The sequence below is a fragment of the Eurypyga helias genome, unplaced genomic scaffold (genome assembly GCF_000690775.1).
Source record: "Eurypyga helias isolate BGI_N326 unplaced genomic scaffold, ASM69077v1 scaffold11945, whole genome shotgun sequence".
NCBI lineage: Eukaryota > Metazoa > Chordata > Aves > Eurypygiformes > Eurypygidae > Eurypyga > Eurypyga helias.
This window is the reverse complement of record NW_010250881.1, coordinates 87,040-108,912: the sequence shown is the minus strand read 5'-3', so window position 1 is coordinate 108,912 and position 21,873 is coordinate 87,040. Positions and strand designations below refer to the sequence as shown.

The following is a 21,873-nucleotide window of genomic DNA, read 5'->3' as shown; positions in this document are numbered from 1 at the left end:
GGTGTAAGGGGCCAGTTCTGCTGACTGCTGGCAGAGGCTTGCACGTCAGTCAGTCGTTAGCTGTGTACCACCGGGCAGCAGATAATCTCAAGAACTGAATGAATAAATCCACTCCTTGTCAGCTCCCATCAGTGTCTCTTGCGTGAAGCCCTGATGCATCTTAAGCATACGCTGCGGATAAGTCTAAGCGCCATACTTCCTCGGTAGCCCATGGCAGGGTGCTGAGGAATACCGCAGCTGTTAACTACCATGAGGTTCCTGGGTAGGATTTTCCACGGTTAGATAACCTGTAGGATCCAAACCCCGTCACTTCAAGATCTTGGAATCAATATGCCAGGCCAGAAGTCCTCTCCTGTTGTGGAGGTGCGTTGGGACCAGCAGAGAAAATTTCTGAGAAAATGCTCAGTGTCCATTCGTACTTCATACCTCACACTTTATGCCAAATTTTGAAACTCAGTGAAGCTTTAGAGTTTTTGAGGGAGTATGGAAAAATACTTCTTTCAATATAGACAAGTAGAAGCTGACATTCTGTTATAATAGTAGTTTGTGGAAAATAAATTTCCCAACTAAGCTTTGTGGTATAGAAGTTTGCACATGAAAATTTTAACATCAAATATGCATCTTGCTTCTCATACGTACATATTTTCATTTTCATTTACGGGGAAATAGCTTTGAGAAGCACACATGCAAACAAAAATTGTGGTGGGAACGAGCCCATAATAGAGCTTTCAATAAAATGAGGAATCGCTCAGCTTTCCTGTAATTTTGTCTGTTTGTAAGTATTTTGTATAGCATTGTCTAGCTGCCTGACTCTGTGGAGATCTAAGTCTAGTTTCACTAGACTTCATTCACACACTTTTTATAGAATCTTCATGTAATTACTAGTACTTAGCAGAAAACCTGAATTCCTGTTAAAGCATTTAATTAGTCAAAATTGTGTAATAGAAGATTTCTTCCAGATACCACTTAATTATCATTAGAAGGTCTGATTCAAAGCCCACTTAAGTCAATTGATGTCTTTTGTTGGCTTTGGTACGTTTTGAATTTGGCTCACTGTGCTCAGAAATGTGAAGCTAATGGCTGCAATAGCAGCAGGAAATACTCTCTGTAGGTGGACAACTTCTGTGGTTCTCTATTTGCTTCCATAACGGCCTGCTGAAGTAGTTCTGTATAAATGTAAAGGCCACTTTAAGTGAAAAATCAACTAAATTCAGAGCTGCAGAGGAAGATACTTTAATCATTTAAAAACTGATTTTTTTCTACTTCTACTCTATTTCTGCTCCCATTCAAACCAAGGATACAATGTGGTATTGCTTAGATTTGGTAACAGCTTATGTTTGTTCAGAAGGATATGCTCCAGCAGTGATGACCCTACTGGATATACTGGGCCTACAGTTACTTTCCAAATAACTTGAGATTCATTTCTTCCTATCCGATACCTTTGGTTTTGCCACTTCAACTCAGTGAATTATCGCAGTGATTGACTTTCTGCTTTCTGTGTTCTCATCATGGAAATGCAGATTACTACACAGCAGGCCAGACACTGGAGAAAGCAGGTACTTTGGTACCAGGTTTCCAGCCTGAATTCTAGCCTGAGGAGTTAGATGAGCATCCAGATCTCTGCATCCTTTGAAGTTCATCCCAAATCTGAATAATTCTGAACTCAGAGAAAGTTCATGACCAGGTTTCTAGTAACTGAGGGACATCCATGAGCTCTGAAAATTATTTCATTAATTACTTCAAAGGGAAGCAGAGTCAACATTAGAGAGCTTGATTTTCACAAGAAAACCTACCAGACCACATCCCGCCTCCATCTCCCTACCCCCCCCGTTTTGCTGTGAGTAGGAAAAACACAACCTGCCCGCCTTGCCTTCTCGGTGAATTAGCACCCAGTGTGACCGTGAGGGGAGGGCACTTGTCACCAGTGAAAACTGTGCTGATGAGATGGGCTTAAACCAGAGAGATGTTATTTCCCCTGGGGGAGAGGGCGGGTGAAGTAGAGATTGAGGAGAGGGAACCAGAGTTTTGTGTTCTTCCTCCAAGGGTCGCGTTGTCCCCATGTTGCACTTTGTCATTAGCTGAATCGCTGGAGCATCCTGTCAAATCAGCCTCCTGCATAGATTTTTAAAAACCTCTAATTGGCACCTGGAAGGTTGCAAGTTAGCGGGGTGTCTCCATTTGCCCTGCACAACCTTTCTCCGCTCCATCCCCCAGCTCCAAGGCCCTGGAGTGCTGCACAGTCAGGAACCTACCATGGCATACAGCAACCCAGGCCGTAGTTGGGACCCTGTGACAAGAGCCAGCATTTGTGTGACAGAGAAAGCTTAACTTTTTTCCTTTCTCTTCTAACTATTATGTAAATGTTTCTCCATGTTTCCTGTTTATCACAGACTCTGAGCCTCCCTAGACATGCTATTCTGAGCTTGGCCTGCTTTCTGATAATTGTATCTGCATTAAAGCAAACACCCCTGCAGGGTTTCTCCATCCCCCTGTCCTTGCCAGCTCAGAGCTGGACAGCACTCCATGGCTTGCAAGCACAGGATGCACAGAAAAGGCATGCCAAGGGCTGGCAAAGCTCTGGGGAAGAAGGCAAAGCTGTGTGCTATTTCAGGCCTCTTTTGTTTTGCCGCTGAGTTCAGATACCTCTCCTTTGCTAATGGCACAGGGGCTGCTAGGTCCTCCTGAGCCATGCGTCAGTAAAATCACTACTGAGATCTGCAGTCTGTGTCCAGCCCTTATCAATTATTGGCTTCTCTGTGGGGACATAAAAAATCCACGAGAGTCACCCATTAATGACTGCAGTCGTAGTTTTGAGACAGTGGTCCATTGCACTTTTTTGTCAACTGTTGTTTTTCTTTGGAAGGGAAAAGAGGCCGGACACTGCTGTAAGATTTTTGAGGATGATCTTTATCAGATTGCTATTTAGAGACCTGGGGATTTCTAGTTCTTGAAGTAATACAGCCATTAGTGCCTTGCTTCTCTACCCAGGGCCAAGGCCTAGACTATGAGTAGTACAGTAATGACACAATTCCACTAGACTTTCCTAATATACTTTTCCCTTCCCCACTTCTCTGAAGGAGCTATTTCCAGAGATCCCAAGTGTGGAAGTGTATCTCAGGTGACTTTTAACTCTGCAGAGAGGAATAAGTGTCTTTGAAAGACTAAGATTAACATATGGAGGAAACACCCTTTTTTCCATACTGATATGGGGGGAAGGCCAAGGGTGATGTGCTGTAAGAGTTGCTTTTGCTGGTTTTGTGTGGTGGTGTAGAGGAAGAGAGATGACCAACATGCTGGGAAATCCTCCTCCTCTGCGCAGTGCTGGAAAACTGCCACTTTCTGATTTCCTGAGGAGTATCTTACTGACATTCAGGGAAAGTTGTCTCTGTTCAGGCTTAGCAGAGGATGGTGTCTCGGGAGTTCATGGATATCAAGAACTAGAGGTATACTGGGTCAAGTTCCTAATTACTCATCTGATCCCTTCAAAGGAGATGGTTTTGTAGTTTGCTCATGTTTTGTTTGTTAGCATAGCAGCTCCAGGACAATCAGCTATTTGAAGCACAGGAAAAAACCTTACCTAGTTATCCTTGTCTGCTTCTTTAGGTCTTTTTCCTGCCTTTGTGAATTGCTGGAAATTTGTCATGCTCAACTGTGATGCTTAGCCTGAGTTCCTTTTGGTTATCTACAGGCTCCACAGTGCTACATTAACTCCCTTCCAGTTAGTCTGGGTCAGATCTGAGGGGTTACCGCATGGCTTCGAGCAGCACAGAGCAGTTTTGCCAGCGGTTGGGGAATTGCACTGACTCCATCTCTAATGGAGATCCCTTAGTAAATTCAAGTTAAAAGCACCATGGGCAGTCGTGATAGCAATTTTGGGTGAGAACAGGGCTTGCACTAATTACAGGGACTTAGTCACAAGTTGTTAAGTCCGTGTGGAAGACACGCTCGTAGGAAGTAGCCGTTCTCAGACAGATTGGGAATTGAAGAGAAAGCACAGTCTTATGCTTAAGGCTCTGAACACTGCGTCTCCAGTAATTGGGTTAATTTCTTGTTGTGCCTTGTAATTCTTATGTCACTTCTTGTATTTCTTTCCCTTTTTGTGCCTCAGTTCTGCAGCTTTAAAATCACAGGGCTGTCTGTCCACCACTCTTTGTCTCTGTATACACTGCAAATTCTTCAGGATGGGAATTTTCTAACCTTAGTCAAGTATGCAATATGTACCGCAGCGTGGTCACACCTGTGCCAGTGGGAGGTCAGGAGAACCCTAAGTGACAACTGAGAGTTTCTGTACTTTGAGAATACCTCATTGGCTTTGGATTGTGAGGCAGGAACAGCCTTGAATGCTCAGATAACTCCTACAGTTAATTCCCTTTGGTAGTTTTGGGATGTTTCTTTCAGCCTTGAAATTTTGCTGGTTTTCTGTCCTGCAGGGAAGGGAGTGCTGAGGCTGAATAAATTGAATTTTCCTTAAATTATGAGAGTGCTAAATATGATACATTGTTACAGGTTGTTGTATCTTCTGCATATAAAGAGTGGAAAATGGATAAATGGGAAGAAAATGTGCGACGATATCTAATGTATTGTAAGACCAAGCTTCTAATCTTCTCTCTTTCTTTTTGTTTCTTCCAGGTGGAGCGGGAAATAGCCATCCTGAAGTTGATAGAACATCCCCACGTTTTAAAGCTGCATGATGTTTACGAAAATAAAAAATATTTGTAGGTATTACTGGCTTTTGCCAGAGAAAGGGGAAGGGAAGGAGGGGAGAGGAGGGGTTTGGAACTTGGTAACATTTTGGAAAGGATGAAGCAGCATGTGTTCTCACCCTCAGCTGGTGCCTGTGTGATACCTGGTACTTGGGTGCAGAAGGAACACTCATTTCCTTGGCTTTTCTCATGTTCTTCTCTGTACTTTACTTATATTCTGTTTCTTTTCTTACTGAAAATGGAGGAGAAATGACAAACCAACATTTTCTGTCAAACAGCAAGAAGCGAGGAAGGTTTGTACTTGTAAGATCTGGAATAATTTTCAATCAAAGATGTAACAGACTGTTACAGTGCATAATTTGGATAACCTCCCTTGCCTAATAGTGTTCACTGAAACCCTCAACTCTCAGTAACAATATTTTAAATTTGCCCCATCAATAACAAGTTTTGGTTTTAAAGGCTGCTCAAATCTGCTGATGGTTCTGCAGTAAGTAGCAAATCCTTCTTTCCCCCCACCCACCCCCTGTTCATTGCCAGTGCCAGGCAGGGATGTTGCCCACAGAGTGGCAGGGATGTTGTCCACACACACTGTCATTTTAGCTTGACAGGGCACTAGGTATGTTGAATCTGTTGTCAAACAAACAGGCCACATTAATCTTGGCACAACAGGAAAAAAAAAATCAATGTGCTCCAAATGGAAAAGGACAACCCAGTAGGGAACTCGGTGTTATTTTCAGCTTTTTAACACGTTATTGCAAGTGGAAGAGAGTGGTTAAAAAAACCCTAAACTATTTTTTAAAACCACCATCCATTGATGACCTCTCCTTAATGTCACAGCACAAGAAGGGATTGACTGTTTACCTAAGGAGAGTGTGTTGAATGGAGGTAAGAATCCCTCATGGACCATTCAGCCGGCCTTGTTACTGGAGCAGTGAATTACTATTCTGAGAAGTGAGGCCTCTGTGCCTAAGGGTTAGCTTAGTAGAGCAGGCAGTAATTTCTTTTGGATTCCCCATCTTCCGCTGGGGCAGAGCGGTGAAATGTGGTTGCCGGAGCGAGCTCGTGCAGGCACTGGGTGGAGGCTGGCTCAGATGTTCTCTGAGCTGCACGCCGAGTGCTCTGTCCTCAGCAGCAAAATGGTCAGGGATTCATTAAGCCTGGTGAGGACAGAGGCCCAGATCTAACGCAGGCTGCTGTCTGTGCAGAAGGGTAGCAAAGGGAAACCAGGCTTTTCAGCCAGTAAATTCTTCCATCCTGAAAAGAGAGGCATCTTTTGCAAGAGTACATTTTATCCTAGGTTAAAGGAGGGTGGGGTGAGGCCCCAGTCTTTCTTTTGGCTAAGAGGGAGGGAATATTCTTTGTAATCCTTGTTTATTTGTATGCTGTGTAATCTTAGGGATACACACGCATAAACACAGGCACACTTGTGGAAACACAGAGTACAGCTAGTGTCTTCCAGGTACGTGTGGTCTAGTTGGGCAATGGAGACAGTAAATGAACACATGAGGGAGAAAGGCCGTGATCATCACTTGGGGTGAGGGGATGAGTTATGTAGGTGCTGAAGCTATCTTCCTGCTCTGAACACCTCAGCCAGCAGCTGAGCAGAGCTCTCCTCCTTTACCCTGAAAGACCTGGGGGCTGTTTTGCTCCATGTGAAGAATATCTAGAGCTCAGAGCACTGGGGTGGTCTTACACCAAGATTTCAAAAAGATATTGGCCTGCTGAAAATCACTTTGAGCAGGGAAGCATCCCGTATCTTTAAGCTATATCTGAATATCCTGGCTTCTAAAAGATGTTGGGCAGCAAAGCAGGCTTTGCCCATACTGTTTACCCTTTAACAATCAGTAATCTGTCTTTGTGCTGTAGCTCCTCTGCTTGTAAAATCGAGCTGTCTGTGTCTCCCCACAAAGGCGCTGAAGCTCTCTGCTGAAAGACACTAACTCCGTGTAAGCGCCAATGACTGTTAATTACATTTCATTTTTTATTAGTCACTATTTTAAAGAAAGGGCACAAAGCAGAGCTTCTGCCAAGCCTCTGTGTTCAAAATTAGAAACAGCGTGGCCTTGGATAAATCTTAGAGGTGGAAGAGAGTGCCTGTGGAGGGGCGAAGTGTTACAAGTGCGTGGGGGCTGAGCAGTGTGTGTGAGTGTACTTCCCCAAATAATAAGACACGGTGACCTCTAATTCTCAGCACCATCAAAAAAGGGATTGCTCTCTGGTTGTAGCAGCGCCTTTCCATCATGCCTGCCACCTCAGCAGTAACAGTAGTGGCGTGGTTTCAGAGGAACTCGTGAATTATGGGTGATGTTTCAGATGCCAGAGACTAATCACGATGCAGCGCTGGGGAGTATTTCCTCGATAAATGTTAATTTCACAAATCATGTTTGACTTTTGCTTTATGATTTAATTTGTGACAAGGGGCTTTGGTTGAGTAGATTCCTAATGCAACCATGAATCAAATCCTTTTTCCACAGTTTATTTAACGCTGAAAATGAGTTTTTAAAAGTAATAATAAAAATCTGTTAGCGTATCTGTGTTAGCGTAGCAGTCATTTTCTGTTAGTTTTGGTGGGTTTTTTTACCGTGATGGTTGGAGAGATGGAGATAGCTATGAGCCCGAAGACTTCCAGCTCTTTATCCAGCATTTTGAGTTGCCTTACTTAGTAAGACTGTGGACTGCGGTTCTGGGTGCACAGGGGAAAATGCATCTGCACTGTGCCTCTCCGTATGAGTGCTGATAAACCACCCCAGGTATGGCTAAACTAGCAATATTGCTAACAGTTGAGTTATTTCATATTTGTTGTATGATCACACTGACAGCCTTCAAGTAAGATTGGAAGTCCGCAGGAATAGGTAATTGTGCTGGTTTTAGTCAGGAAAGAGTTAAACCACGACAGTAATTTAGAAATAGCTATAGACAATTTATGCCTTCCTTTCTCCCGTCGTATAGTGTTAATAGGCAGAACAGCCAGGAAGGGGAGGATCATACTCCCATTTTAAACATCAAGAATGAGTTGAAGTAGCCTGGTCTGGGGTAAGCCCGGAGTTGTTTAAGAACTTACATTGCTGATTCGCAACGGGGAATGATCAATGAGCAGAAATTCGCGTGTACACCAGTCATTTTGACTAACCAAGGTCAGTCAGGGATTTTAGGGAAACGTAAATAAACTCAGGGAATGAGCAGGGTGGTAACAAAGTCGGTAACAAAGTTTTGGTGTGTTCTGTAATGCCTATGGGAGGGGAAACACTCCATTGGTCATACGGGTTCTGTATTGCAGGTGAACTGTGTGAACCTGGGTGATGGTCCTCTTCTTCTGTGCTATGTAGAGAAAAGGCCTTTCCTGAACTGGCCCTGCAGAGTTTGTGTAGCAGCCGGAGAGGAAGGCAGAGTTCATACACTGTTAGCAGCACTACCACTGTGAATGAGCAGGAGGTTCTCATTAGCAGACTTGTGAGGATTAAATAAGAGCAAACAGGCAAAGCACAGTCCTTCATGAGTGAAGTGGTTGGCTCAGGTTTTTTCTAGGAAGCAGTCTTATGCTTTATTCTTAAATCTCTGCTGTGTACATTTACTGCATTTTATTCAGTAAATTCAGCTTTCCTTTTGATCTTAGAGAAGCTATTGTCCCACCATTGGAGAAGCTGTTAGCATGGTAACCTAAGTGCCATCATAGAGTCCACAGGAGATGTATCTTCCCTTTCCAAAGAGGATAAAGCTGCCTGATGCAGTTTAACTGGAGAACTCCCGACAGGGGTGGCATTATCCATTTGATCTCATTTGATTAGCTATTTATTTAAATTACTGGGGGGTTGGCAGGAGTGGAAATGAGATAGATAGAATAAAAGTGTCCTAGGACCACATCATGCCCTTTTCTTTTAGATGTTTATACTAATATTACTTAATTCCATTTCCATCAATGTCTGTATATATATATATACAGGTGAATTTCTTTTTATAGGTGCATACAGATAGTTGTGTATACATGTATAGATTTATACTGATTCATTTTTAAATCTTTACACTTGGGATTTCAAATTTTCAAATTTTGTGGGAGCATTTACTTTAAATCTCTATGTTGTCCAACTTGATCAGCATTTTAAACAAGAACCTGTTTTGGGAGAAAGAGTGGACATCAGAATATTGTCCTCTGAAATGCGCCATGCATTCATCAGCTTTTTCTCCAAGCATGAGTCCTTTCCTCATCATTGAGCAGTACAGTGCTATCACTTGGGCAAGTGCCCAAGCCTCATTGCAATGTGCACAACACACCGCCTCCTGATTTCAGAAGTGAAGATGCTTTCCAATGAGCCAGATAACAGAATTAAAATGTCCTCCTACCCATGCACAACTCACGTTTCTGGCTTATACAAGCTGACGGCAGGAGTCCAAGCCCTACAGCCTTGGTGGTGTCTGCAGATGCATTTGTGCTGCCAGTCCTCTCCTTCAGGGTTTTCCTGTAATTCTGTTTATTTTTGTTGAAAACTAATTGTGAGGTACCAGAGGACGCAAGAAAGGAAAAAAGGGTTCTGCATGTTCTGTTATTGGTAGCCCAGGACTCTGACATTCGATGCATTTGCAGGGAAACCTCTGTAAAGGCAGAAGGAGGATTCAGAAAGTTGGAGCAGCTCAGCACTGAAAGTTAATGTTGTGGTAGGTATGCTTCTAGGTAGTCTGCTTGTGGACTCTCTGAGGCTGTGGCTACAGGAAAAGAAAATAGAAGAGGATTGGAAGAAGAAAGGAGGCTTCACCTGAGCCTTGATTAGAATTAAGAGAAATATTCATAACCCTTTTCATCTGCTGTTGACTTATTTTAGTACTGACATGAATCACAAGCACACGTAGCCACAGGAAAGCCAGTCACTATAGGAGTGGAGCCAATGCACATCAGGTTTTGAGTCAAGAGTGGGCCTGGGGATGAGGGGCTGGGTAGAGGCCAGAGGGGGGGGAGGGCATGCGGCACCAAGGACAGGAGTCACCACTTGCAGGAGGAACGCCAGCCTGGCACAAAGCAGGGCTTGCGCAGCAGTGGTGGTGGTGATTAATACTACGCCCTGTGCAACACGGTCTTAATAAGCTCAACCCAAAAGCCTGACTCTTGCTCACGGCCTGACATGTGCGCTTGCACACCATCCGGGCCACGATGCTGGGCTTGGGAGAAGACAGGCCCATAGTGGGGCCGTTCTCTGATGTGAGCAAAGGTCAAGGGAGATGTAGCCCCAGAGCCACCGTATATTTGCACACCCTGTTTCTCTTTCAGGCTTTGGTAGTCACTGTTGTGTGTGTCTGGGTCCTAGTTGTTAAAGGCCACTTATCTCTGAAGAATAAAACCCCAAAGTATATGGTCACTAGCAGAATTGCAGCAGTGAGCTAATGGGTGTTGTCTCAGCTCTGCCCATCCTGTGCTGAGGATCGCCCTGGCTGGATCCGTTCCATTTAGTGTGCCCAAATAGGATGGCTGCTGCAGTGCCTTGGTATGCATGACTACACACCATGAAAGCACTGCTCAAAACACCTTTCATCCCCAACAAATCAAAGGTACAGAGCGCAACAGCGTAATCTCCTATTACCTGTCTTTTCCCCAAAAGCCCCAACCTGTTCATGTCCAAACATAATGAGCAATCAAATGCAATTTCTATGCAGACTAGCAGACTAGAGTTAAAATTGTCTTTTGGAAAAAAAAAAATCTAACTCATGCACATTTTCTTGCGGGCGAGGAAAAAATTTTAAAAATACGGAGTTCCTGGCCTGGTGCCAAATTAGGGTTTAAAAATTCATGCCCGCCATAAGAATTTATATAACTTCTGAATAATTTATAGGCTGCACCAATAACAAGGGGCTTAATATCTGATAGAGATTATTTAATCAATAGAAAACAGTGCTGTGAAAAAGCCATCGAAGAACTACAACATGTCAATCTGGGCTGGACAGCTTTTAACCTCTTCCCTGCTACATGTATGTCGGTCCATATATATGGAAGGACATTTTCCAAGTAGGGTGGTAGCATGGAAGAGGAATCGCCAGGACTTTTTTCTTCTAGAGGCTTTTCTTGGACAGTCTGCTGTTCCAGACAGATCCCTTGCTGGTTCACCAGAGCTTTGGAATGTAATGAGTTTTCTGGCTCTTAGCTAAATTGGTTAAAAGGACTGTTTTTTTTCTGGAACAAACTGCCAGGGATTGTGGGTTACTGAGAGATGGTTCGGAGTTCATTAAGACTGGTGACAGTGCCTGGCACATGCCATTTTTGGTGCATCCATTTCCACTTGTGTTTGATCCTATGGCCAAACTTCCAGAGGCTGTTATGGTTGTGGACACTAACAAACATAGGGACAGAAAAAAACTGAAGACACAATGTCTTTATAAAGCAGATTCCTACCTGACTTTGTCTCTGGCCTCAGTAATTGCTTAGACATCTGCACCAATTCTGAAGCATCTTGATCCATGCCATGTTCCTCAGTTTTAGGATTCTGCTCAAAATTTTCATGTAAGAATCAACTGCTAAGTGATAGAGTAGTTGAGCTTCCCAGCAGGTGTGATCATTCATGAAATGTCTTACCTGTGGGCATCACAAAACAATAAACTCTTGAGCATAGAGGAAGCAAATAGGAAGTCTTCTGCTTTAGCTTGTCTTTGTGTGTATCTCTTTCCATATAACTGCATCTGAGTGTTGCTTCTTGCTGGAGTGCACACCTGAAGCTGTGCATCTTAAAAGCCATCCAGTGCCACATGAATATCCAGTCTAACTTTTGGAATAGTAAAAGTCCTAGAATATCACCCGGTGGTGTGTGATGGTACCCAGTGGTACATTTCAGGCTGATGTAGAAGACCAACCTACTTGTTTAGGTTTAAGCAAGGTTGTGCATCATATGTGTATTTAATAAAAACCAGATTATTAACTGTTTCCCTAACAGACAGCTAATCGCATGTCCCGATGAACACAACTTCTATTGCTGGACAAAAGCAAGAAGCTCTGAATTGACTACTGTTCCTTGAGCACCAGAGTATTTCTTGTTACTCTTATTTTTTTGCATTTATAATACTTACCTGAATTACTTTGTGTTTCAGTATGAGCTTTCATCTAAAGATCTCTATCCATTTAACGCTTTTATAATAATAAATACATTTGTATTGCCCCAGAGGAACTAATTTGTGTAGCTGTGAATGTCTTGTAAATTGTCTTCATCTATAAGGCTGAGGAAAGAGGAGCTGCATACCCACACTGGGATGTATAGTGATGGGCTGCTGCAGGCAATCCCATCTGGCAAGAGTTTTAGTATTTCACACCATTCTTGCTAATGGCTTAAAGACAGCTTTTCATTCTTTACAGATCATAACTGGTGTGTTTGAGTTTTTTTTGTTATTTTGCCATAAATATCTGCTAATGCATGGTCCTGGTGTTCTCTGTGCCAGTTAGTCTTTCTTCAGCAGCATTCTTCCAGGCATTGCTCAGAGCCAGCCATTTCTTTTGTTACAGGCCTGCTTTGGAGGGAGCATGTAGCTGCTTTGCCTAAGTGAGAGCTCTCGGAGTTATTCATCGAAGCTCCATAGGGCTTCAGCAAAAGCACCCTTAAATAAGCTGTAGCATAGTCCACAAGGTGAGAAGGAGAAATCATCACCAGAAGTGTCTTTGTTGCTGTTTTAAGTGATGTGGCTTGGTATTGTAGTGCACAGGCAATCTGGTCATGGAAATACGTTGCTGTACTGGCACTGGTCAAGAATGGGACAAAACCAGAGCTTATGCTCTACGCTAACCGGCTTACAGTCCAAAACACAAAGCAACTGTTGGAAATCCTGGGATGGGGAAGGCCAAGCTGTTGTCAAGCATCACAGCAAAGAACAGTCTTTGGAAAGAAGATGAAGAAAAATGGCGATATAGCTCTGTCATTAACAGTGATGCTCTCCCAAGTGTAGGGTGTTGTTGCTCGGAATCGTTTCCCTGGATATTTAGCAAGTGGATGGTGTCAGCTGGCTTTGGAGGCTGGTCAGAGACAGAAGTCAACCTCAAAGGCCAAGGAAGAGATCCTGGATTGGTTACAGAAGGGACTACATGGGATGCAGATGGAAAAATGGCAAAGGGAATAGATAGGATGCTGCTGCACACAGTCTCTCTGCTCCTCTCCAATAGACAAAAATATTTGTGTATTAAGCATTCAGCTTCTTTGTCTTTAAAGACCAAAGTCTTGCCTCCTTCAAGCTCTGGAACTTGACCAGAGATTGTTTGTTTCATGTCTTGGCTTGTAGCAGGAACAGGAGATACCATGCAAGATCTGGACCTTGGTGTCTTTATGAAAGCAAGCTGTGGCCTGTGAAAATTTTTGTAACCTGTTTAAGAATATATCTATAAACAAGAACTTATTTTTATCACCACATGCACTTGGCTTCATATTGAATTGCAGAATCCTGATGTTTTCTTGCTTTTCCAGTGTCCTAGAATGCAGAGAGGAAATTGGTGGTAGGGATGGCATGGATTAGAAGGCGCAAGGGACCACAGGTGCTAATCCTGGCTCTGATACTGGCTCACTGTAACCCTGGGCAAATCACTTGGCTTTGCAGTTCCCTGTCAGTGAAAAACAGGGGGCTCATGCTTGCAATGCTTCTCTTGTGAAATGCAAGGATTAGAAGAGCTGGGGTGTGTCCAGAGCATCCAGGATGTGAGAGCAAAGTGCTCTTACAAAGTCTTTTGTCCTAATATAGCTCCTCTCCCTATTATCACAGCAGGTAGTGTGCATGCTGCCAGCCAGAGGTTGGGTCTTTCCTTTCCTTGAATATCCTTGCAATGGCTATTACAGATCGGGGTTTCCTACGTTTTTACAGTGGGAAGACTGATGCTGCCAGTCTCACATACACAGGATTTTTTAAAAAGCGTCATTCACCAGTAAGTTAATTTCATCCCCAAATGGAATAGGATACTAGTTCTGGGGACTGTTTGGAGATTTTTAGAATTCACTTGCTTGCTTAGAATAAATGGGGAAAGTAGTATTCATTGAGATGAGAACCTGTCATATCTGGGAATGATGAAAGAGATGGGGAAACTCAGGAAAATACTTCTTAGTGGTTTTGTCCCCTAGAGGCTGTGTGTTATTTATCTTTTCCTAGATCCTCTAAGAATTGGCACTGGAATACTTCCAGTCTTATAGCACTTTGCTAAAGTAAAGAATTTCAGATGCTGATGTGGATTCAGGAGATCTGAATTCTTTTCTGTGCCACAGCTTCAGGAAAGATGTAGTGTTTGCGTGCCTTATTTTCCAGACTCTGCAATACTGCTCTTTCTTTCCTTTGCATTTTCTCCTTGGCTCTTCAGAGTGTGTGTTCTCTTCTTTTATGGAGTCACTCAGGCACACTCACACATACACAGATAGATGGGTAGATACAGAACATTTAGCGGGGATTGTGTAAGCTGTACAGAACCGGTGCACCACTTGGAAATGCTTAAACCCCTCTTGTTGGCCTGTTTGGAAATAACGTGTACTACTACTGTGCCATGTAATGCGCCAGAAAAACATTGGCTTGCACAAAGACAGAGGCAGGTGCTGAATTATGCCCTTGTTTAATTGAAAATATCCTAGTTGCGGGCTATCCTAAAAAAAACACATTATACTGGAGGGAATAGGGTCAGCGGGTGACCAGCTATAAATCCGAACTCAGAAATCCTAGCTGCAACATAACCACGTCAGATTTGTGGATGATCCCTGCAGCATTTATTTCTTGCACTTGACCACTGGGGAATGTGTTTGTCGTCCTTCTCACTCCTGTCACGTTGGGGGCTTTGTCAGATCAGAATACATCGTTGCTGTGCTCCTCTGTGTCCCTTGTCTTGTCATAGGCACAAATCTTTTTCAGATGTTCTCCCCTGTTCATTTCCATTATTATATCTGGTGCTTCTAGGTGGCAAGCAAAAATGAATAACCTTGTAAATGCTCCCTGTCTTTCAATTTGTTTTATTTTTCATACAACATGTCAGTGCATTTTTGTTGAGTGTTTTTAATAAGATGAAGTTGATGAAAATAAATTGCTTTGCAGTTCCTGCTGTGGGTGACAGAAATGCTGGGTCTGTAATTTTCCAAAATTGTGCATTTGAAACCAGTGTGGAGAGTGTTCTGTATGCCTGTAACTGCAATCATCTTTGTCAAATACCTCCCAGGAAAAGAAAGCAGCTAGCAATTTGAATTCTGGGGGCAAGATGCACTGCTGTATCCAGCTTCTGCTGGGTACAGTGGGAGAGGGAGCTGTCAAGGAGAATTTTAGGATTGATTCCGTGCCAGGCTCGGGTCTGCCATATGGGATAGTTAGCCAGATCTGTCTCTAGTATGAGAGGGAGAATGAATTATATAGCAAAACCTCTTACCAGAGCGCCTGTTAGCCAAGGCTTGGAAAGTGAGGATTAGGACTTGAAAGTGAGACACCTCAGTGCCCATGGCTGCTGCGTCTGCGCTTTCTTCTGAGCACTTTGGAGTCTTGCTCAGAAAATGTAACGTGGATGAACGGTGATCCCCCTGTTAGCAAGGTGCACTCAGTACACACGCTGGTAACTACCCGTCTCTTCTTGGAGAGAAGATGACCCACAGATACCAAACGTGATTTTCAGCTCAAGATTTTTCTCTTTTTTACTCATTTTAATGAAATAAAGGTCATATTATCGTATTTCTTGTAACTGTTTCTATTTTCATAAAAATTGCAGAAAATACCATTTCAATTTCCTGAAGTTTAGAATTTCATTTTTTGTCTATTTTTTTGTGCTTCTGTACTGCTTTCTTAGCTGGCCAAACAATATTCACGTCCGTCTCTTACTGCTTTCTTTGCTGAATTTCTGTAGGGCAGGGAAGTGCTTTCTCCTTGTGCTGGCTGGGAGCTGAGACATGGAAGCCGCACAGGAGTTGATGGTGGGAGCTCAGGTCACTCTTTCACAACTTCCAGGCGAATGCCATTATTATTAAGGAATAATTTCATTGGAACAGCTTTTATTCCTTCTACTGTTCCACCTTTTTTGGAAATGTTGAAAATAGCAATAACCCCCCAAATTTATAATAAACTTCTCTTTCCATTTCAAAATTATAAATGTTCTCTGAGGTTATTCTGCTTGAGGTACAGAACTGGATTGATTATTTTCATTCACTGCTCAATTTTGAAAAGTTGGATTAATACTGGTAATAAAACCATCTTGCTGTAAAGCACAGCATTGAGAGGCAGGGATCATACTGCACGTAGAGCTCAGCCTGGCCTGCTGTGCTGTGAGGAGGAGGAGATTTGGATTCTTGTTTGTAAGCTTTCTGGTCATGTCTGTCAGTCAAAGGTTTGAACGCCTTGTTCACCCCTGCCTTGTAGTTTCACAGAAACCACCTTTCAGGTCCCGTGCCTTGCAGCCCTGAAACTCACTTCAAGGCAGTTGGGCAGTAGGGGAGTACAGGTTTCTGCCTCTCTTTCAGGATGTAAACCCGCTGACAGAGCCAAAATTTTTCAGTAAAAATAATAATTTGTTGGGTTTACTTGTCATGTCAGATTCTGAATTAAATAATCTCACAGATTATAATCTTTGAAGAAGTAATTTCTTCATTCTTTATTAGAACCGTATATGCTGGGCAAACAAGCAAGGAGACAGCAAAGCACAAAATCACAGTAGAGATGGAAAAAGTCCAGGGAGGTTTCAAGCAATCCTCTTGCCAGAAGAAGTCTATTGCTTTGTTCGTATTTTATATGGTTTATTTTGAAATGGTTCTGTTGATGGTGTTCCTGCCACTTCCCTGGAGAAACTATTTGATTCCCACTATTAGGCAATATTTCCAGAGTTTTATACTAAGTTTTGCTCTGCTTGCCTGCCTTTCATTACCCCTACTTAGAACAAGAAGACAGTCCATCCACGTCAAGTCCTTCCCTTCCAGATTTCACTCTTCACTCAGTGACTGCCAGGAGTGCAGTGTGAGGTCTGGGGCTTCCTCTCTGCTCCCAGGTCCCCGTTATGCTCCATTTATTTGCTCAGTGTCACATTTTCCAGGTTTGCGCTTCGAGGGAGGGTAGCTACTCCAGCAAAACATGCTGTTCAGCAGCAAAAGCTGAAGAAGCCCTGAAGTAGGCTGCACACATGTAGTTCTTTTTATCTTTTTTCACCTTTTTTATAATTCCCTCTGGTTTGTTGACATCTGTCTGGTTCTCAGGTGTTCAAGACAGAACAGTATGTGAGTGCAGCTTCGCCACAGCTGTTTTTGTAAAGGGAATGTCAGGTTGGTTAAGATACCTGAGGCTTCCTAGTACACAGTCTCACTCCACAGTTACTTTAAGAGCTGCTATGAAAGCTTATACCTGATTACTCTCTTCTTCCCCTCCTGGCCTTTTGAGTCATTTTTGGCTTCCAGATCCTCTCTCACTATTATATTGAACACTGAATCCAACAGTGGCATGTCGGAAGTTTGAAGAACCCCTGTTGAAAATACTAATCACTCCTGAATTTAAATAAAAATTCTGATTCTCTTCTACTGTTCTTCCCAGAAGTGTTCTCCCTGCCCACATGTAAATAGAAGTGTTTGTATATAACTGTGTGGGCGGGGGTTGATATGATAATGTGCTTACAAAATCCTGGCTTTGTTATTTTCTAGGTATTTGGTGCTAGAACACGTGTCAGGTGGGGAGCTCTTCGACTATCTCGTAAAAAAGGGAAGATTGACACCAAAAGAAGCCAGGAAGTTCTTCCGACAAATCATCTCTGCTTTAGACTTTTGCCATAGTCATTCAATATGGTGAGTACAGCCATTTCCAATGGGAGTTACATAAAAACACAGTATAAAGGGATCTCATTTCTTGATGTAAAGCTCTAAAAGCGTTGTGTAAAGTGCTGATGTATAGTTTAATTCTTGGCCACCTGTGAGACAACGTGCCAGTCACAGGTAGACTTTTCACGGGCAGGATTGTCTGTCATTTCTCACTGGAGGAGAATTCATTCACAGGGAATGCTGTAACCAGAAAAACCAAAGCCACCAAGGAAAAGAAGTTTAATTTCCATCATTCTTGGGGCACTTGCTAATAACTGAGAGTTACATCAAAATGAATCCCTGATGAAACTTGGGACAGTTATGAACACAGCAAAGTCATTTTATGGCTTACTTCAGTTTTTGGAAACCTGCTGGCTTTTGGCAACCTTCACTGAGTCCCTTCTGGGTATTTGAGTCACTGTTGCCTTTAATTTCTTTTCCAGTAGGGAAGAATTTCCTTGATCTGACTGCTGTTGATACTCAATAACTCCATCACACGATTTAACCATCAAGTGCGGATTAACCTGTGCTTTCAGGTGGTGCTTTAAATTGCACCAGTTTCTCCTTCATCTTCAGCAAGTTTAGATAATTTAAATTACACTGAAATCAAGTTGTTATAATCAGTCTGAGCACAGAGTTTCTGGATAGCTGCTGACCCATAACTGCCTGCTTATTTCTCAGAAATGCAGCTCCTCGCAGTTCGATTGGCTGGGGGAGACCATTTACATTATGTCTGCACGGCTGCTTCTCCACAGCCACAGACAGACGTGGATCCCCCCCAGGAGGCCGAGGGCCACTGGTAGATACTGCAGTAGTTGGATTTACATAACCACTGTGTGGTTACTTCTCAGTAACTGTTCCATGATTTTCTGTACCCCCCAGTTTTGTGCTGAGAGCTCACAAGCCAGATGTCCACAGCATAAATGACCACAGTAAAAATGGGTGCCTAAATATTTAAGTTGCCCTTCTAGCCCAGTCCCTCTGCATCTCTGACTCATTTCAACAGGAAATATTAATATGCACAAGAGCATATTTCTAATAAATATGAATGGAAATAAGAGCCTTTCTTGAGGATATATTAAGAGGAGTATACTGTTAGCAGAAGATGCAGCTCAGAGGGGGTGGATCTCGGTGAGAAGGTCCTGAGGACAGTGCCCACCTGGCACAGGCAGGGTTACAATAGTCAGAGAAGTTCCCAGAGGAGCCGAGAGCAGGCTGTGTGCCCTAAAGAGGAGATCTAAGTTTCCTCTATTGGCAGAGACCTCTGTCAAGTATTACTCTGCTCATTCCACAATTTTGCCTCCCTGCTAATCAACTGGGTTGAGTGATTATGACCTTCTGATAATCCCCATAATCCTTGGTAGGTTGTACAGCTGTTATTTTTTACGTACATTGGGCAGTGTAACCACTGGTGGATTGCATGCATACATGTTTCTGTTCGCTACTTGGCTTAACACTTAGAGACCCAATCCAAGAAGACTCAAAAATGTTGAAGTATAATTGAAGAGAAATTAATTGTGCTTCCAAATGAATATTCCTGAGCAATATGAATCTCCGTTGAGATAGAAGTTTCTATGAAAGCATGCATATATACACATACATACGAGTCCTTTGGGCTTGTGATGCATACCGCTTGATATGGCAGACTTTAATAAACAGAGGATCATGGTGAGGCTGTCAGACAGGCACTTCTGCAGGTTTAACGATATGTGGAATTTCCAAGGAAGAGTGCATGTCTCTCTTGAGGAAACCATTTTCCTCTGTTAAACATATTGGGCTGTGGGCAGTAGTCTTGTTTAGAAGTAAATCCCCTGTCTCCTTGCCAACTCCCACTCAACTAGCATCTAGTGCTGAATAAGTTAGTGGTAAATCATCAGCTCTCCTTCCCTCCAGGTCACGCTGAGACTTGTGTGGTGTGTGTTGTATTACACTCTATGTTGTATTCTGGACAGTTATCATTAAACTCTTTCTGAAAATCAGAGCATGCATAAATACATGTGTGTGTGCGTGCGAGTATAAAAGCGCTTTCCCAAGCAATGAAGCCTGACCTTGTCCCGTCGTGGGGCAGTGAGATGACAAATCATCTCATCAGCCAGGTTATCCAGTTATGACCACGTTGAAAAATGAAGGCTTCTGCTTTGGTTAATGACTAAATGTGGGTGCCTGTAACCTACTGACAGAATAGATTGATAGCCTGGTGTCCCTAGCCCCGCATCATTGTCCCATCTTCTTCCTGCATCTCCCAAAACACTGTGCAATAGCTATGGCTTACTTTCACAGCAGTATGTTACCACATTCAGCTTTCACTGCTCAAAATGTATGGATGCAGCAGGATTCCCAGATCAAAGAATCAGAAAGGATTCCCCAATCTTTCTGTCAGTAAAAGGCTTCTGCTGCTACTGTGTGGAGAGATCACCTGTGTCTGAGAAGTGTTTCCAAGCAAGCAGCTCAGACAAGGAAGCAGAAGAGGTTTGGAAATGGAATTTGTGGGTTGTTTTAGAAAAGCATGAGCTTTCTGTTCTTGTTTTATTTAATGGAAACAGCAGGGGAAGATTTGATGTGCCTCACTGTGAGGTGCAGTCACGGGGCTTTATGGTACGCCTTGGCCATGGGGGAAATCTTCTAGGCAACCCACTGTAGGGTTCTCTAAGCCTTTTGTGTGTACATAGCAGTGTGCCATGCTAGGGACCCACGAGCAACCCTGGGTGCCAACAGACAGCACGGTGCAGAGGTATGACATGGGATCCTGCAAACAGTGTGTCTGCGTTAGCTTGCTGCTTTGCCTGAGCTGGCAAGCACAGCGGTTAGCTCAATGATGCAGCATTATTGCTTCTGCTTCCAGCTCTTCCTCTGTGCTAGCTCCGAGGGCTCTGCACCATGCTGCAGTGCCCAGAGCAGATGCGCTCAGCAGTGGTGTAAGAGATGGCAGAGGAACCTGGGGTTCCTTGGACATCTGCGTAAGAGCATCCTAGCCTAGGCTGTTTTCTTTGGACACAACATGATTTTTTTCTAAGATGCCATTCACCTCATGCTGGCTGTCTGCTGTCCTAAATTCAGGGCCTTTAAGATGTCTCAGCTGGGTGCCACAAATCTGTAGTCCCATTTGAACATCCTGCCTCTGTACGGTGGGAGAGCTCTCCGCTAATTCAGTGCCGGCTATATTTTCTGTCGGAAACAATGTGGGAGCACGTATCAGGGTAGGTCGCAAATCCTTGCTTTCCTCAGGAAGAGTCTCTTTTATCTCAAGCGAGGGAATGCTGCAGCGGATGGAGGGTGGGAGCCAGGCGGGGAGAGCTGGCGGGCGCCCCATTGGCTGCGTGTGACATCACCGGGAAGAGCTGGGATTGGCGGCGCGCGGATTTTGTGTGTGTTGGGTTTTTGCTTTGGTCAAGCTCATATTTGGTGTCTGTTTCTCACAAGCTGACAAATAAAAATATGATTACAGAAAATGCCCCGTGGCAAACCTTATTATGGCTTCAGAGATAACAGATAATGCCAATTACTGCACAGGGCAGTGGTGACATTGAGAGGAAATCCCCTGCGGTAACGAGCAGCATGATGATTATTTCATTTTATTTTTATTTTGGTTGGGTTTCATTTTGTGCGTATTTTTTTTTTCCCAAGCATGCACAAGAGGGGGTTAAGGCAGGTTCTTTATGAATATTGATAAATGACAATTATAAGGGCCCTTTCTCCTTTCATTGCCTGGGGCTGTGCCTGCTTGAGTACGCACAAGGCTCTTGCTGAAGTGTGTCTGTGTGTGCATGCGTAGGCATGGGGGGGTGTGACTGAGAGAGCTGAGGCAATGAATAAGAGCTTTGTTTGACTTTGCCTTGTGTTCTTCCCATCAGTGCAGGAGAGGGAGAAGGCTCCTTATAAAATAACGCTTCAGGATTTCACAGCAGTAGTGCCAAAATCTCTGGTGTATTCCTGCAGGCAGGAGCTGCAGAGCAGTGTCAGTAAAGGAAGCATGCTTTTAGGGGGAAATCTGGGGTATCTTTGAGAAACAGAGAAAGCTGAAGAATGCCAGGTAGCATGTTCTGTTGGATAGTGCCACCCTCCTAGTGACTCCCACTCTGCCTTGATTCATTTATAAGGAGGATGCTATGGTGTTCTGCAGGAATGGTCTGTCAAGCACTTAAGACTGCAGCAGCTGGACAGTTTGAATTGACTCAAGACCTCCAAATGTGAAACTGGTCTAAACATTGTGGGGGCAGGCCAGGGAGGGCAGGGTATGTGGGTTCTGGTACTTGAGTCTTTAGTTTTTCAAGTTTTCTTTCAGATCACCAGGTGAGGAAGGTACCTTTTTCCCCTGTTGAAATCTGAGATTCACCAGTCATTACCTGAATCCAGGAGTTTCAGATCTGTGATTGAGACTTAATATAAAACAGTGAGGAATTGTCAAATTCCCCTTGTACAGGTGTCATGGTTTA

The 21,873-nt window shown here is 43.5% G+C and overlaps 1 protein-coding gene across 3 annotated transcripts in view; it reads left to right on the top strand.

Moving 5' to 3' along the window:
• The window catches only part of LOC104509774 (serine/threonine-protein kinase BRSK2), a 151,222-nt gene that overhangs the window by 42,310 nt on the left and 87,039 nt on the right, over positions 1-21,873 (top strand). For all 3 annotated transcript variants that reach the window (XM_010151824.1, XM_010151826.1, XM_010151825.1), the window contains exons 2-3: positions 4,630-4,715; positions 17,288-17,428. In XM_010151824.1, the coding sequence (XP_010150126.1) occupies positions 4,630-4,715; positions 17,288-17,428 (227 nt within the window). The remainder of the gene's footprint in view (positions 1-4,629; positions 4,716-17,287; positions 17,429-21,873) is intronic.